At 33.0% G+C, this 18,276-nt stretch overlaps 1 protein-coding gene across 1 annotated transcript in view; it reads left to right on the top strand.

Moving 5' to 3' along the window:
• The window catches only part of LOC139500036 (uncharacterized), a 42,688-nt gene extending 27,450 nt beyond the window's left edge, over positions 1-15,238 (top strand). The window contains exons 9-17 of the mRNA XM_071288745.1: positions 309-422; positions 1,511-1,633; positions 4,434-5,319; positions 6,170-6,293; positions 8,470-8,629; positions 9,343-12,471; positions 13,122-13,274; positions 13,705-13,822; positions 15,071-15,238. Coding sequence (XP_071144846.1) covers positions 309-422; positions 1,511-1,633; positions 4,434-5,319; positions 6,170-6,293; positions 8,470-8,629; positions 9,343-12,471; positions 13,122-13,274; positions 13,705-13,822; positions 15,071-15,128 — 4,865 coding nt within the window. The 3' untranslated portion in view covers positions 15,129-15,238. The remainder of the gene's footprint in view (positions 1-308; positions 423-1,510; positions 1,634-4,433; positions 5,320-6,169; positions 6,294-8,469; positions 8,630-9,342; positions 12,472-13,121; positions 13,275-13,704; positions 13,823-15,070) is intronic.
• The last annotated feature ends 3,038 nt before the right edge of the window (positions 15,239-18,276 follow it).

An 18,276-nucleotide genomic window follows, 5' to 3' on the forward strand; every position in this document is an offset into this window, starting at 1 on the left:
TCATATGTGGTGTTTTGTGTACAATTGTTTGTCTGCCTGTCTGTCTGTCTGTCTGTTTTTTATTTTTGTTTTTTGTTTATTTTGTTTTTGGAAGCCATGACTTTGACAGTGTATTTCTAATCAATACGTTTGAATGTCCCTCTAAAACCATCGTCCCTCTTTTTAAAAAAAAATCATAGTATGCACAAACTAAGCATATCGGACTATTACGTGATGTAAACGACATGTGACTAAATAAAATCGATACATACTGGTGCAAAATATTTTCAACTTTTTGTGAAAAGCTGTCTTGTAAATTTACTTTTCAGATATTGATGACTGCCTTGGGATAGAATGCCTCAATAACGGAAAGTGTGTAGATTTCCCAGGATCCTACACCTGTAAGTGTGAAGAAGGATTCGAAGGAGAGCATTGTGAATTTGGTATGTTGTCCAATTCATAAGATTACATATATTTGTCATGCAATAACGAGTTTACGTTATGCTCTTTGATCATATTAACATAAGACTTTCATTTGGTCAAAATATTCAGACTAAGCATTCACAAGTCTAAACTATTGACAAAATAATAAAACAGAAGTAGGTGCGCTGTAACATATTAAAAAAAAATATATAATAAAATTGAGAATGGAAATGGGAAATGTGTCAAAGAAACTAACAACCCGACCATAGAACAGACAACAACAGAAGGTCACCAAAAGGTCTTCAATGCAGCGAGAAATTCCCGCACTCGGAGGCGTCGTTCAGCTGGCCTCTAAACAAATGTATATACTAGTTCAATGATAATGAACGCCATACTTAACTCCAAATTGTACACAAGAAACTAAAATTAAAACTAGTACAAGTCTAACAAAGGCTAGAGGCTCCTGACTAGGGAAAGGCGCAAAATTGCGGCGGGGTTAAACTGTTTATGAAATCTCCACCCTCCCCCTATACCTCTAGCCAGTGTAGAAAAGTTAACACATAACGATACGCACATTAAAATTCAGTTCAAGAGAAGTCCGAGTATGATGTTAGAAGATGTAACGAAAGAAAAAAAAAAACTAAATGGCAATAATACATAAATAACAACTGACGGCTAGGAGTTAACTGACATGCTAGCTCCAGACTTCAATTAAATTGATTGAAAAATTATGTCTTCATCATATGAATATCAGGAACAATCCTTCCCGTTAGATATTTAGTATCATACAATCATAACATATATTAGAAGAACATAACCCTTGTCATGCCAACAAATGGTTTTTGAATAAATGTGTTTAGTTCCGATGCCAAGACCCTATAAGTGAATCAAAATTAACGCCAAAATATGCAATCTTTAATGACCTGACAACAGGCTCGTAACTATATCACTTCTTATTAAGTCTATCTAAAGGTTTTCTTAGCTTTTGGGTTGAATACTGACATTTTTGCGCCTACTATACTATGTTAAAGTGTGCAAAGAAAATGAATTTAAATTATAATTTCGATGGAAAAAAAACCGGTACAAAATGACTCTCGTTCTTTTGTAGATATAAACGAGTGTCTGTACTTAAATGGAGGATGTCATGACCAATGTTTAAACACAAATGGATCATTTCAATGTCAATGTAGAGATAATACAGTTTTAGAAGAAAACGGTGTTTCTTGCAGGGGTTAGATTATATTTTAGTTGTTGTTATACAATGTGCTTGTCTATAAATTAAAAACAGAATTAGAAACAAAAAATCTATGACTGGTAATCCAAATTATTCTGCCCATAAAGACTACGGTTAAACATTAAATATTTATGACTTAGTGGTGAAAAAATTTAAGGTACATAACAATGTCTTTAAAATATAAAAAAAATAATTGTTTCACGTTTAAAATAACAAACTACAATCATCAAAAATACTACGCCAACTGCTTTCTATTAAAGTTTGGGCATAGTTGTGTTATACAACAACATTTTCAATAAATTCTCTGTTGTCTGCGCTATGGTTGGGTTGTCGCTTTCACACATTCCCCTTTTCCTTTCTCAAATTTATCTTAGACTGACATACTCTACAATAATATAATTCGAAAAAAAGAAAACATATAACTGAAACAATTTTTGTGAGGTAATTAATTAAAAGTAGATATAACTTCGACGAGTAGTAAGTTAGTCTATTTATCAGGAGATTGGATAAATTGTTCTATATCATTTTAAAAAACCCTCTGACATGTGACTGTTCAGACTCGCCTTACAATTACAGCCCCTCTGATAATTTTATAACTGGGGATCTAAACATAATTCAACATGAAAATCCGCGAAAGGGGATTATCATGGTCCTAAGTTTAGAGAGCCCCAACACAGCAATTGGAACTATAACTTCAAAATAACTACGGATCCCATTGAGGACTACGCCAAATCATGGACTAAGCGAGAAGAAGATGAACTGGACACTTTGTCAGAATGGGTTAAAACTACCCGGTCTCTGATAAAACGTCGCATTCACAAGTTAAAAAGCTGTGTACCGATCAACCAAAGCTCGACCAGAGACAAAGAGGCCATGAAATGTCTATCATCTCGTCATGATAAGTATGTTGTTGTTCCTGCGGAGAAAGCTTCAAATAATATTGTCTTTGTATTAAAATCGTATCACTACGAATGTCTTTTAAAAGAATAAGATATAAATGAGCACTCATGTAATCCCACTAACAAAGACATATCATTTGACAAGGACGAGATTTTAGCAAATCATAAGTCCCTCATGGCTTCAATAAACATTACATTGAACACCAAGTCAGAGGACATACCTTGTTTGTATTGGATACCAAAGCTTCATAAAATTCCGTACAAACAACGGTATATTGCTGGCTCATCTGCATATTCCACTAAAGAATTGTCCATTAGATTGACTAAAATTCTGTCCGCAGTGAAAGAGGGTCTTCAAAAAAACTGTGAGACTGTTTACTCGTGTAGTGGTATTAACCATATGTGGATTCTTAAAAATTCTAAAGAACTTCTAGACAATTTTGAATCTCTGTCTTTTTCGGAAATAATTTTTTCAAAACTTTTGATTATTTAACCCTAGGCCTGTATACCACAATTCCCCATGTGAAATTAAAAATTCGCCTAAAAGATGTACACAATCATTGTAAATATAAGGGAATTTGATGAGACTGTCATCAAAGTGAGAGGTTTAGCGCTTTAAAACAAGGTTTAATCCACCATTTTCTACATTTGAAAATGCCTGTCCCAAGTCAGGAATATGACAGTTCTTGTCCATTCGTTTTTGATATGTTTTGTCATTTGATTTTGCCATTTGATTATGGACTTTCCGATTGGATTCCAATTGAGTTCAGTATTTTCACTTTTTTATGTGTGTAATGTTTTGCTTTATCTGGTTTACAACTTTTTGGAATTTTAGATCCTCAATGCTCTTCAACTTTGTACTTGCATTTGTTTGGCTTGATAAATATTTTGATATTAGCGTCACTGATGAGTATTATGTAGACGAAACGCGCATCTGGCGTACTAAATTATAAACCTTGATAACTAATAATATTTGAAGCGTTTCCCTCAGTTTTAGTTTGTAACTCGGATTTGTTTTTTTCTCTATCGATTTATGAATTTCGAACAGTAGTAAACTACTGTTGCCTTTATTTAAACTGACGTTTCACATTAACGATTTTTAATGCTGTCCTTAACAGGACCATGAATTCCCGATTACGAATTGTCCAAAGTCTGATTAACATTGTAGGATGTCCATATTCCTCGCTTTATTATATTGCTGTCTTTCTCATTTTTGGTGCATAGGTGTCCATTTTACGGTTTGTACTATTATTCGGAAAAGTGGCGGGAATTGAAACTTAAATTAAAATTTTTAAAAATATTTTTTTAACCACGACAACAATAAGATATTGTTCGGGGAGTGTCAGCCGTTTCCAGCTGAATTTATCGCGATTATACGGTCTTTAATCTGACATGAATCCAATTTGTATGTCTTGACAGGTTTTAAACGAGTAAATATAAGGTCGCACGGGAAACCCTGAACATATATATCTTTATTTGGCTTTCTTCACGGGCTGCAAATGAATTAGAAAATTTTATTTGCAATCAAAAAACGTTTATTTTTGTACTCTTAATTCTTTTAAATGATCTTTAGTCTTAAATGTTATATGTTCAATCAACAGGAACTGTCAGCGATTTGTCGTGCTCATTTATTTCCTTGCAAAGCATGCATACAAGATGATTTCTAAATTTTTATGTTTACGTTCATCACGTAAAGTTTAATTATCGTGATTCAAAAGTCGCTCAAATTCATTCATATTGAATTGATATAGTACAATAGTTGAAAAGCTGAAGTTATTGTTATCACAATTTTTCAATGTAGTTATTTATTCTATAATTCTTGAATTCATGTTCATCAATTATGTTTTCGTTTTATTTTTAGGTTTAAAATTTAACTCATGTTGGATTTACATTTGCAGGGGACAGCAGTCAACCAACTATATTCCAAACGTATAAAATAAATGGAAGGCTGCTTCCTCGAGGATGTGCCTTTACAACTCTGATGTCATGTAAGGGAGCTGGGAATGGTTTGGAAATACAACTTTCATCAACCGATTCGTGGTATCGACATAATACAAATATGAGCATTCAATACACTTATGGTATTGTCTTTGCCGAAATTGACAATTTTTCAATTCCAATTTCAATGTCAGGATTGATTGTCGTTATAAAAACGGGAAAATTTGAACTTATTACTGGTTCAGTTCAATATTCGGAGACAGACGGAACACAAATTTCCGACATGCATGATGAAAATTGTATGCTTTTCAGTACAACTCCTAAAGATATTTACGACTTTGTCTCTTCTGGGTCATTTTTAGGGTCAGTTTTTGAAAGTTTAAAAAACAAACTTCCATCATGGTTACAGTTTTCAAAATCAGGAGTTGGTTTACTTTCTGTTGCCGATCTCAAAACAAATGTTGTGTATGGCAACAGCATAGACACAATTTACGAATGCACTGGTGCCCCAGTCTTCAATGATCGCTTATACAGTGTTTTTGTATTTGGAACTGATATGGCCATCAATATCTATGGTAACCGGATACACGTTCCAGAACCTCTTCAAGGCAATAAGTTCTGTATTATCGTCGACATCTGTCAAAATACTGGTGGCACAGTATTTTTAATGCTTCCACAAGAATCCCGTAATTTGTTTGATGATGTAGAAATGTTGGAAGATATGACAAAAAATGGACTGCGGTTTAGACCAAGAGGAATTGGATTGTCACTTTTACAAGGTGTTAATGTTCACTACAAAACTTCTAAACTTGAACTTTGGAATGGCGATGAACTTTTTCAGTACAGGTAATGATAGCTAGATAGATATTTTTATTTTAAAGTACGACTTGGGACATATACATAAAATACAACATATTACAGTTTTAAACATAAGCCTTCAATTAACATGTATAATTATACCAACCAGCATTTAGAGGCTTATCATGCACTGACATTTATGTACGAAAAATTATATGTATAAATTTCAAATCCATAAACAATTTTATATCTGTGGCTTAATTCTTGTTATATATAATGTGGTTTCAATATATCAGGCAGATGTAAACAATAACACAGAATAATATATAAACAATCTTCTCAACAATTTACAAAAATGTACATCTCAAATCATTTTTCTTTAGTTATAATTGATGCCTATTTCGAACTCGCTTTACATGTATATCTTTTCCAACTTGGGTTTTTATTACTTTTAATGACAGTTATGATGGCGTGTGTTATTTTGTTTTTGTAACTAGTCAATACGACAACAGTTTAAAATCAGTGGCATGCAAAAACCATCTAGTGAACAAAAGGCAGTTTGGATATTATCTTACCTCTCTAAAAATCACGATGTTTCTATTTCGTCGTCAACAGGTCTTTAATCATATCATCTGATTAAAAGACTAAACTAAAAAACTAACTATTTAGTTACAAACAAGATCTATATAATCAAATATCAAAGACTAGTGAAAACAATACAGGTAAACTAAATTGACCTGTCACAACATGATTGTCCTTTTGTACTTCATGAGCAATAATTGATAGTTAATCATATACTCTTGCATTTATAAAATGTTGCGAAAACTGGTCAAGGAATACAGTATGTTGCACGATTGGATTGGCGTATACCTCCATTTGTTAATCATTTTCATTTTAGGATATTTAGTTCTGCAAATCTATGGCTCGGAACAGATATTCAGTATAAATTAGAAAGTGAATACTTTAACCTAGAAGTAACAGGACAAACAGACGTTTTCTTTGCAATTCCAAGTATCTCCAGTGTAAGTAATTTCATTAATCATTAATAGTTATTACTTCCCCCAATATTTATAAAATTATAATATATAAGGTTTACATATTATTATTAAGGACAGATACAAATTGTTCGAACAATGTAAATTATATTGACACGATAAATGTTGTAGGCGTAGAATGTTTGGCAATATTATCTTCCCTTACCAAGACAAACATAACTTCAGCGTATTTAGAACAAATTTACGAAATATTTTGTTTTAACTACTAGTCAGTTTATAATTTGATTTTGTAGACCAAATATTTTAATTCAAGCTTCACTGACGATACCTAAACAGACAACTGGCGTAAGGTGTACACACTATAAAAGGAGTGCGAAAGATACTTAAGGGACAGTAAAACTCATAGATCGAAAATAAACTGACAACACCATGGCTAAAAAGGAAAAAGACAAACAGAAAAATAATATTGCACATACAAAACTAAAGACTAAGCACCATAAACCCGACAAAGGAAGGGTGTGCAGATCCTTCTCCACATGTGGCACCCGTCGTGTTGCTCATGTTATTACAACATGGTAAATAGTCTAGTTCGGTAGGTCTTTTTCGTGAAAAGAGAAGGAGATTGTCGTTACGACGCAAACTACATATCCGATATCATCTGCGAAACGTTCATTCAATAATAGTCAACCAACTCGTAAAATTTAAGAAGGAATTATTAAAACATTTCGAACTCTTTGTTTAATAGCTTCCTTGTGAGCAGCAATACTCTATCGAGCACCTAATACCGTGTCAAGTTCACAATTTGGATGCTGAAATCATCTGTTTGTCACAATGTTTTGTTTTCAACCGACTCTCATTTTCAATTTCTAGATGTAAGTGAAGATATGAGACGACTCAGCTGTATCTGTTGTATTATTTATCTCTAGTTAGATGGGATATTTTCGTTCAACAAAGTCACCATTTTTTGAAATATTTAGTTAGCGGAAAAAAAGTTAAAGGATAGCGCTAACCTCTTATTTTTTTAGTTCCTCTATGAAGACAGCCTCATAATTATAAAAAATCAAGTCATCAAGAACCTTGCTATCTTTTATCAGTTTAACTGTTCTGTATTTGATATTCTGTGAGGTTTGTCGTTGATAGAATATGTTCGTTATTCGTCTCCAGTTTGCATGTTGTATAGACATTATTTGTGTGTGTGTTTCCCTGTTCTAAATGTTCCAGCGTGTGTGTGTGCTGTATTTCGATCACGTAGTGTTTTAGTGATATTTGTAAACATTGTCATAAAGCGGGAGGTTTGAAAAGCCATTAAAACCAGGTTAAACCCAGTATTTTATTTTTCGTAAAATGACCTGTACTAAGTCAGTTATATTAGCAGTTGTTATCATATTGGTCGTTTCTATGTGTGTTGGCGTTTTTGTTTGTTGCACTTCCGTGTTCACGATGTTCCTTTGTTTTCCTTTTATATTTGATTTGTTTCCCTCGGTTTTAGTTTGTAACCGGATTTGTTTTCTCTCAATCGATTTATGACTGTTGATCACCGGTATACTACTGCTGCCATTATACATCCTTTTTATCATTATCTCTTACAATATCTACGTATTTACACGTCTCTGGCTGTGAAATGGTAGATTTCAACGTTTCCGATGAATCAAATCCAGAGTATATTTGTCAATGTAATGGAAATTGATGCGCATCGTTGTGACATTTGATGAGACTGTCATGCTAGTGAGAGGTTTAGCTAGCTATAAACTAGGTTCAATCTACCATTTCCAACATAGAACATGCCTTCACAAAGTCAGAAATATGAGAAGCTGGTTATTCTTTTGGTGTGTTTGAGCTTTTGACTTAAGGTACTTTACGGTTTTAATTCTTCATGGAGTTCAGTATTTTTATGATAATGTTTTTTTTTCTTATTTTTTGTTTAAATAACTGAGCGCACAGTTAAAATAGAACTAGCCTTTGTCGTAACTCCCTTATTTTTTTCGTGAATAAAATTATAATAAAGCAGAGAAAAATATGAAAAAAACAATTTTTTTTTTAATTAATGCATAGGTGGACTCAGCAGACTACTTACATCCCACTTTCTTGAAATGTTGTTTTAGAAATTTTTTTAACAGTGTCAATAACAAGTGTGACCTAGCATACCTAATTATAAGTCTAGCATATGTGCTAAGTTTTAATAGCAATTCCTTCTTGGTTTTAGCTGTTTTTGGATTTATTCATCGAAGAATGGAATGGTCTTATACAATTCAAAGATTTCACTGCTTCGCCTACATTACGTATTCCAATGTTTGGGAAAATGATAGAAATAACCTTCAATGGCATGGTGATGGCAAGTTTAGATGTATACTTATCATTAGGGGGTAAGTCTATTAAATGAAATATACGGATCAATGATTTGTATACCATTTCTAAAACTCTAATTTTAATCTGATCAATCAGAGAAAAATATGTTGACATTGGTTGCACCTTGTTCATTTTTTTTTAACATGAATTTTCAAAATAGTTTATAGTCACAATTATACTGCCCGCGAGCATGATATTCGAAACGATATAATTTACGGTTTTTTTAATGCAGGACTCATAGAACTGTGGCAAATAATGTTTGCCTTGTCCATTTTTCAATTAGACAAACATTATTGCAATCATAATTTAGGAATAAGCTCTGCTTATCTAGTTTTGTCATAAAGCTTCCATACTACTTGCTCGTTTTCATATAAAACAGAGATATTTTATCGCAGATCTGTGTACGGTTATATTTTCAACTCTGCACAAGATTTTTCGTCACTGGCCAGTCTTTTGTAGACAACATGCGCGTCTGGTGTACAAAATTTTAATCCTGACGATGTTGTTCATATATATACATGAATAAAAGACGGAAATACCAGCTAAGATATAAAGCGATTTAAAACTGTCAACACCAAATAAAAAAACCAAAACAAAAAGATAACCAAACAAATCTACAAATCACTTAAAACAAGAATAACCTGAGGAAATTCCCAGGATATACATTAGTAGATGAAGCCTTACTATATTTGATTATATTCAATAATTATTGTGTCTTTTTAACAATAAGGGTTAGATGACAGAATGTTGTGTGGAAACGGGGCTAACCCAGCTGGTGTATTTGTATCTTTCCTTTTGGACGTCAATCCTTTTAGAAATATACCCATTGTTGGTGACTGGATTTTTAGAGCTGGTTTTCGAGTTCGTGCGTTTATTACAACAGAAGAAAAACTGTCAGCTGAAACACAGATAGATATTGTCAACGACATTTTACAATTGAAAGATATGGTTGAAAAATATAGAATTCTGATCAACGACTTTATGAATAATATTATCGGTATCATTTCCGGCACTTTAGAAGATACGATGAGTCAAATATTGATCTTACTTGGAGAGCTTGAAGCCATACTGACAAAACGGTTGGCCGGCATATCTGACTTGCAGTATGTTCTAAGCGACGTCAAACAATTGTGGACAAAGTATATAGCATTACAAGAACACACAACTGTTTTACAAGATAAATTGGAGTTCCACGCAGAAGGATTTGCAGCAAACCTATCTCAATTAATTGAGACCGAAACTAAGAGAATTGGACGTAATATCGATGAAACTATATCTAAAATTACCACAAAGGTCTCTTCATTGCTTGGGGCGTATACAGGATTTGGTGTTCAGTTCACTGGTTTTGTTAGTTTATTTTCACTGGATTTTAGTACAATGACAATAGAAGTGGTATTTTCTAAAGGTGGTCTTGGGCAGTGTAGGAAATTTATAAAAGTTTATGAACTTTTACAAGGCGAGTCTGCTTTTCGAGTACTTGCAAGTACCACTGTTCCAACGAAACTTGGATACTTTTTGTCTTTAGATAAACATCGGGCCTTAAGTATTGCAATTGGAGATGGCAAGTTTGTTGCACATGCCACTATGGGTGTTTCGGTTCTAGGAATGAAAGCGTCAGGTGATCTTTTAATCAGTAACAATGGATTGTTTGTCATCATCGAGGGAAATATTTGGGATATTTTTGTTGCAAGGGTAGAAATGTCAGTTGAATTAGGACGGAAATGGCACGATTTAACATTTTTAGTGAAGGGGAAACTGTTGTCAGCGTCAGAGTCACAGAATACCATATCCGGAAGAGAATCCGATTTTCAGGGTAGTTATTTAGATGGCTTAAGATTGTTTGCACGAAGAATTGCTGATGAAGCTAATAAAAGACTAACCTCAGCTCAAAATGGCTTAACAATGGCTCAGTCGGCAATGACATATGCGCAATCAAAGATTAGTAATGCTCAAGATAATGTCAGAAATTTTCACTCGAAATTCGATGATGCAATCAACGCACTTGACGTCGCCAAACAAAAAATTGATGAAGCCAAAATTCCTTTTGAAAATGCACTTCAAACGTTACGAAATGCCCAGAGAAATGTCGATAACTTATGTCGGATAAGGGATTGCCCTTGGTCGTGTATCCCAGGATTTCGATGTAGATGGTGTAGAGGTCGTGCTGGATGGTTTCGATTTTCGTATCCATGCTGTAGATGGACCAGTTGTATGTTCAAAGTACCAAATATTGTTTGTGAGTTTGCGAATGTGGTTTGTCGAGGTATCAGGTATATTGCCTATTTAGCATTAGAGACTGCTAAGAATTTTGTATGGTATTCAATGAAGATACTTGATGCTGCCAAGGTTGCATTAACAATAGCACAAATGGCAGTTGATAAAGCAAGAGCTGTTCTTTATATAGCTGAAGGCGTACTTGAAGTTGCAAAAATTGGACTAGAAGTTGCAAAAGGGGGGTTAGAAATAGCTAAAGGGGCGATTGAGGTTATAAAATATACAGTAAAGGCAGCGTTATATGTATTTGAATTAATTGTGCAGGGAATTCAACAATTGATTGATATAAGGAATTGTGGATTTGAAATAGAATTGTCAACGCAGGATAAAGCTCTGTTTCAAGTAGGTTGTGACGTTAAGGCTTTCGGGTTAGGTTGGACAACTTTTCAGTTTTGGTTTGACTTCAGACATCCTGTGACAAGCATATTGCGAATAGCAAAAGCTACAGTGAATACATTATTAGATTCCGTTAAAAACCTTTTCGGAAAAAGAAAAAGGAGAGATATTTCGTTTAAGGCAATGTCCAAGATGCATCATGTTTTGAAATTATATAAGAGAGATACTTTTGATTTTTCTAATAACCAGAGCATGTACCTAAATGAAACAATTTTTCAAGATGATCATAATATATCTGATGGCGAATACACAGCTGAATACAATGATCGAGTAAAATACTTCAAGAGTAAATGCGAATCGTTTAAAACGGTACATGAATTTTTAACACTGACTGTAAACTATTTGCTTAACATATCAGCTGAAACAAGTGCGACTCTAAATGAGAGTACCAATTATCGAAATATCATGGAAAACATCACATCTTTTTCATCGATTGATAATATGACACTCGAAGACTCAGGTATCAGCGAGGAATATGCCCAAAGCGACTACAACTTAACAGCTGATGAACTGAATATAGTACTCGAAGAAGTTAAAACAAACATGATAGATGATCCAATAATTTCCGAAATTGCAAACGTCACAGGAGTTGCATACGACATGATCAACTCAGGAATGGACGAAGCCAATTCCCTCCCAATCATTAATAGTTGGTTATTTGAAATGGAAAATGTAACAGTGGATTTCTTTGATACAAATGACTGTTTTGATTTTCAGGACTGTCTTCAACATACGTTTTCTGTGCTTTACGATCAATTTGCGGATATATCTATAGAAAAAACTGAACTCAGCAGAAATATAACGGTTGAAGTTGAAGACATCTTTATGAAACTAATTTTGAATGATTCACTCTCTACGGTGGATATTTATGAGATAACAAGCCACCTGAGTGCTAACTTAATTGAGTTGTCAGACGCAAATATGTTTTGCTCTTTGCCTCCAACGTTTGAATCGGTGTTACAAAACCAGACATTCTTGTCGGGAGATACTCTCAGTCTTGTCTGCAATGTCTCAGGAGATCCATACCCGAGTATATGGTGGTATTACAACGATAGCCTTCTTCACAATGAAACAACTAAAGAACTTAAATACTTTGAACCAACGTCTACGCATAGTGGTTTCTACAGTTGCGTTGCTGGAAATATTGTCACGAACCTCACATCGAAAACTGCATACATTTATGTAACAGGTAATTGCTTTAGAATTTATATCATTTTATAGACATACAAGTTTTGCATAAATATGAAATATCAAGTCTAACATGATAAGGTGCTGAAATATTTAGCGATACAGAATTGAAAGATCAATTAGCAGAGGTTCGAAAATTAAAGTCTCTCTTGAAACTTTACCATTCGCAGTTTCACTCTCATTATAATTTTAGAACTGGATGTTTATTACCGTATGCTTGTAATATAGGCATATGCTACTAACGCTCTTTATATTATGAAGTATTAACTATTTAAATTCATTGATTGCATTTTGGTGTTATTACGCCACTAATAAGCACCGAATTTCGGCTACATGTATTTCGTGGCGGTTAGTTTTTATTGGTGTCGGAAGCCGGAGTGCCTAGAGAAAACCATCGACCTTCGATAGAAAAACTTACAATCCTGGTCAATTAAGATTTCACTCGAGGGCACCCACACGAGCGGGGTTCCAAATGACAACTGCAGTATTGACTGGCTAGTTATTACATAGACCACTCAGCCACCTTTTAACTATTTGAAAATAAAACGCATTTCTCTGTTGAAACAAAGTTTATCAGGCAATAGTATAATAAAAAACATTTATCTTTCGCTAGTGCATTTATGTAAAATATGTTAATAATTTATTTTCCAGAATGTACACCGGGTAGTTATTATCTGTTTGGATACTGTATTGCCTGTCCGAAAGGAACATACACTAATAAATGGAACCAGAACAGCTGTGTTAACTGCCCGACAGGATACACAACTGACGATGAAGGATCAGTTCAGGATACGGACTGTTATGGTAAACTTACTGATATACATATCATATCAAAATACAGTATATCTAAATGAGGAATAGTCAATGAATCATCAACAAGAACAAAACAGAAAAAGATGTAAACATAGAAAATAAAAGACGAGAAGAAAACAATTAATTTATCTAAAAGTTCATCAGGCAGAAACTTTGTATTCAACAGAGTATTCAGCTCAAAAGGAATTGCCACATATAGATGCCCAGATTAAGCTTTGTTCCTAACCTGAATGTATTTCATTATGATGTGAATCCGATGATTTACCAAAACACTTCAATCAGTGAGAAAAACTGGAAAATTATTAAAATCGTAATAATTCAAATATGAAAGTTTTCCGTCGATGCAATTACTTTTACTCTTACATGTAACCCATAAAACATCATAATGTTTTTATAATTAACTGAATTTTTGACATTACAGATTCAACTCCGTTGGTTCAAATACTGGTTGGAACATTTTTTGGACTAGCTATTGTTGTAAATGCTGGTATATTATTAGTAAAGGTGATGAAAGCGAGAGTGAGAAAACAGGAGATAAGGTATGATATCAGTATTTTTTATCAAAAGTTTAAGGTTTACAATAAAAGTAAAAATAATTACTAATGAGACAACTACCACCTCGAGACATAAGGACGTGTAAGCAATGTATAGTCAAGTTCACGCAAAAATAGAATTAGGCATGGGGAAAAATTAACGAGATCGTCTTGTACTTCGGATGAGTTGAATTTTAAAGCTGTTGGATAACTTATCTTCTAAATATACAACCGGAATTCTATTTTCTCATTTATTCATTTTATATATATATATATATATACGAAATCAGAGTTAAAAATAGATTGGATTATAAAACATTCCATGTACTTCTGTTCATACGTGTAGTATGTATCTTCATGGTATCACTGTTCTAATGGATGAACGTAGTTTTCATCTAGTCAAGGAGCATTTGATTTGGATGGGTTAAAACTTGTTTCATCGAAACAGTATTAGTTGATACTACAAATTATATACAACATGATAAGAGTTATCCTAATTTTATAATTTATATATTGGAAAGAAATGGAATTGATAAAAATATTGGAAAAATAAAAACAGACAATATTTTGACGGTAATATTTTTCCCTTAGTTTTTGTTTATAACTTTTATTTTGTATTCCTGTTGGGTTAATGAGATTCGAACATAGGTTTACTACTGCCTGATAAGTTTAAATCTAACTGTAACAATGAATGGAACTGGGTTTACAAATTCGACTCTTTATGTCTATGTATATGAGTGTATATGTAAAGTATGTAGCACTACTGTGTCATTATTAGTTTGAATGTTCCTCTGGTATCCTTTACAACTTACATTTCGTTCATTATTTTGTTATTTGTTGTAAGTATCTATTGGTCAAACAGTTTCATAAGTATTTAATACTTGAACATGCTTAACCTCATTGTTTGAAATTGAAGACATTCGGTGTTGGTAAAATGGGGGAATGTGTGGTGTGTGGTAAACTTAAACTTAACATTTGATCGTTTTATTAGCTTGGATGTGGTACATTTGTTATTGTGCGTTTGTTTAAAGCAGCCCATTTCCCCCAAAGTTCTAAATACTGCAGATTTGGTTTATAATCTATAGTCGCCGTCACGTGAAATTAGCACCATGTTTTTGGTTGAAAATTTTAAACCAAAAACATGGTCCCAATTTTACGTGACGGCCACTATAGAAAAGATGTTCATGAAACATCATCTGTATGATAATGAACAAAATACATTTTAACAATATGATTGTTTTTTTTTCTTTTCAGACCTTCGTTACGCAGTGTGCAGACAGCTCAACAGAATCCTGTTTTTGAATTCCAGTAAAATGAATGTCAGTGGCAAAATACTGTACATTTCATTAACCTAATTTGCAAATGTTATTTTTCAGTTAAAATTCTAAGTAATGTATATTTTAAGACTCTACTTCAGAAATTGGATTTGTTTTCAGTTAGGTTTGATTGCCCCTTTAATTTGCAAATAGAGAAATTCTTGAATATTTTCAAATTTTTAATGTGAATGATAAATAAACAGGAAAAACTAATCTGGACAACAGAACACACATGATAGTGGTGTTTTCATTATGATTTCATCGAAAAATAACGATGTAGCGTAATCTTAATGACAAAACTACTCACATGTGTGTACTACTGTTTACACAAGGGTGTTATATTGGTAAAAAAGGCCAATTTCTATATCATTTTGCCTATCAATATGAGCAGCAGCTTTGCCAAAAATAATATGTTATCAGCATCAACATCTTTGTATTGGAGAAATTGAAGCATAAATCGATTTAAGTAAGACTGTAGCTGATATTAATAAACCAATGAAAAGATACCAAAACGAGGCCTTTGGCAGTTTTTGTAGTACTGCATTAATGGAGGTCCTTAAGTAAATACGTGAACAAGAATTACAAAATAATAATATTGTTATCTGACAGATAAATGTCTTTTTATATGCCTCCTCATGCATTCTTTGTTCAATAAATTTATAAAAATAACTTGAAACAAATATGATATTTTCAGAGTTTGTTCGTGCCTTTAAATTAATTATTTACTTAAATAAAAGGAACATAGAAGAAAGAAAGCGGATTTATTTTCATTTCAGTGACATCAGTCGTCTAAGCAGATCAAATTGATTATAATTGTATTTCGCATGCACATACCCTACTCTACATCTCTACATTGTACGTACATTTGTCAAATTGGACCAATACCCAACGCTTTCGGTAGGCGCTATCGATGATCTATATACAAATGCAGGATATGTAATATCATCGCCAATGAAACTACTATTCATTAAATAACGTGAATTGCTTCGCTGCTTTTATATCAAGAAACACATATTATCTTCCGAATGGTTGTAAATTGTTATCTAATTCATTTAGTGTTTCTTTGACTGACACGTAACAAGAATTCATGTGTTCAAGTTGTTTTAATGGTCAATAATGATTGCCTACTATTGCATATTGTTATTTCAAAGATTTGCTCATCACTGTACGTACCCTTCGAACTATACGGAAAAAATTGAAAATTCCATTATGACAACATTTCATCTTATTTTATGGACTTGATTATACCGTAATTTTGATTCGATATGTTTAACGGGACCTTGACCATTCTCAAACCCTCGCTACACTCTTTCTCTGCAACCGTTTGACCGAAAGCGCGCATACCTAATACGATCCGATATCATGTGTAGATGTCTATGTTGTATCATTATGATATTTGTTCTTTGGTTAAGGAACTTTGACGAATTTCTACTTTTTTATATTGTAATACACTGACACAACTACTTTCAGGTTGAATCAGAGAAAGATTTAATATTTGGTAGATTTGTTTTTTATTATCGTTGACCAAACTTTACGATTAGACAAGTTTTATTTAAGGTAGTTACGTAATTTTTTACCATTATATTGTAGCACGATTATTTATTATTAATATTAGACCATAACCCTGTGGTGGGATTGTTTTATTATCATTTAAAAATGTAATTGCGGTTTTGGGGCTTTAGCTTTTTGTTCCTATTATTTTAAATGTGCACTCTGTGATAGAAACTCAGCTGGGAAATTCCTCCAGAAACTACATGTTTCAGACATTTAAAAATAAACTTTTTGTAATTTTAATGAAAAAACATATAAGGAGAAACTACATGTGTAGTAGTCTTTGATATTCAAGAAGAAACTATTTAGAAAAATAATAAGATATCAACTTATTCATCCTTTAGTGTAATGTGGTTTAAAACATAAAGCACGTATGGCTGATACAAGCTTAAATCAGGAATAACCTTTGTGTTTTGATTTATATAATTGATATAAATCAAAATATCGTGTTATTTCTGATTAATTTTTCGAATTACTTTATTTAGGTGTTGAGAACCTTTGGTGACCCCATAGTTTAAGTGTCTTTAAAAAGTACATAGTGAGCATTGGTCGTTACATACAAACGTTCACCTAAATTGTCCCAGTCAATGAATGATTTTAATGTGTCAATCAATGGCCACAGCTACACTGTTTTGAATTTCATACTATAAAGATTATATATGAAAAAGGACCTAATTGCAAAAATACATGAAATGCTCAGTTTTTGTTTTTTTATGTTGTGTTTTGTGTATTTGTGATTGTCTCTTTTTCCTTTTCTTGTTTAGCCATGGCGTTGACATTTTCCTTTGCCTAATATAGCACTGACCGTCACTTTGTAAATTCTATGTATGTGGATTTTGTTCGATTTATTGATTTACGTTTGTTTATATATATAAATATTTTTTATATTCAAAATTGTTGTTGTAATTTTATGTATTGTATTGGTGACGTCCGCGATGCAAACTGTACGTATGAGTAACCCTATCGTACTGATATAATTATGCGTTTAAAATGTATAGATATTTTTATTTCAGATTGTTTTCTGATAAAAGAGGGACAATCCAATATAAGACGCGCATTCTATTTGTCCCATTCTTTATATGTTAATTACAAATTATGTAGAATTCACGTTGCATGTTCGGTAGTTTCTAAAAGAGGGAGGAAAAAATACCAGAGGTTAAGTCTAACTCATAAATGGAAATAATCTGACAACGCCATGACTAAAAAAAAAAGAAAGACAAACAGACAAATAATAGTACAGAAGACACAACATAGAAAACTAAAGACTAAGCAACACGAACCCCACCAAAAACTGGGGGTGATTTCAGGTGCTGCGGAAGGGTAAGCAGATCCTGCTCCACATGTGGCACCCACATCTAAATGTCAAAAACTGTTTATACAATATGATATACTTGTGTATATGAAATTAACATGTAGGACTACAGGCAACAACAGAAGCGTGTTCAAACGTTGTTAACGTTGTGTGTAAAGACACCTTTGTAGTTTATGTATCTAAAAGAGTGAAGGAAGATACAGTTTTTCATCCTTTATGGTTGAAATTTCGAAGGATCATAGAACAGACTTATGGTTATGCCGAATTTCCTTCTTTGTAAT

Source organism: Mytilus edulis, chromosome 13 (genome assembly GCF_963676685.1).
Source record: "Mytilus edulis chromosome 13, xbMytEdul2.2, whole genome shotgun sequence".
NCBI lineage: Eukaryota > Metazoa > Mollusca > Bivalvia > Mytilida > Mytilidae > Mytilus > Mytilus edulis.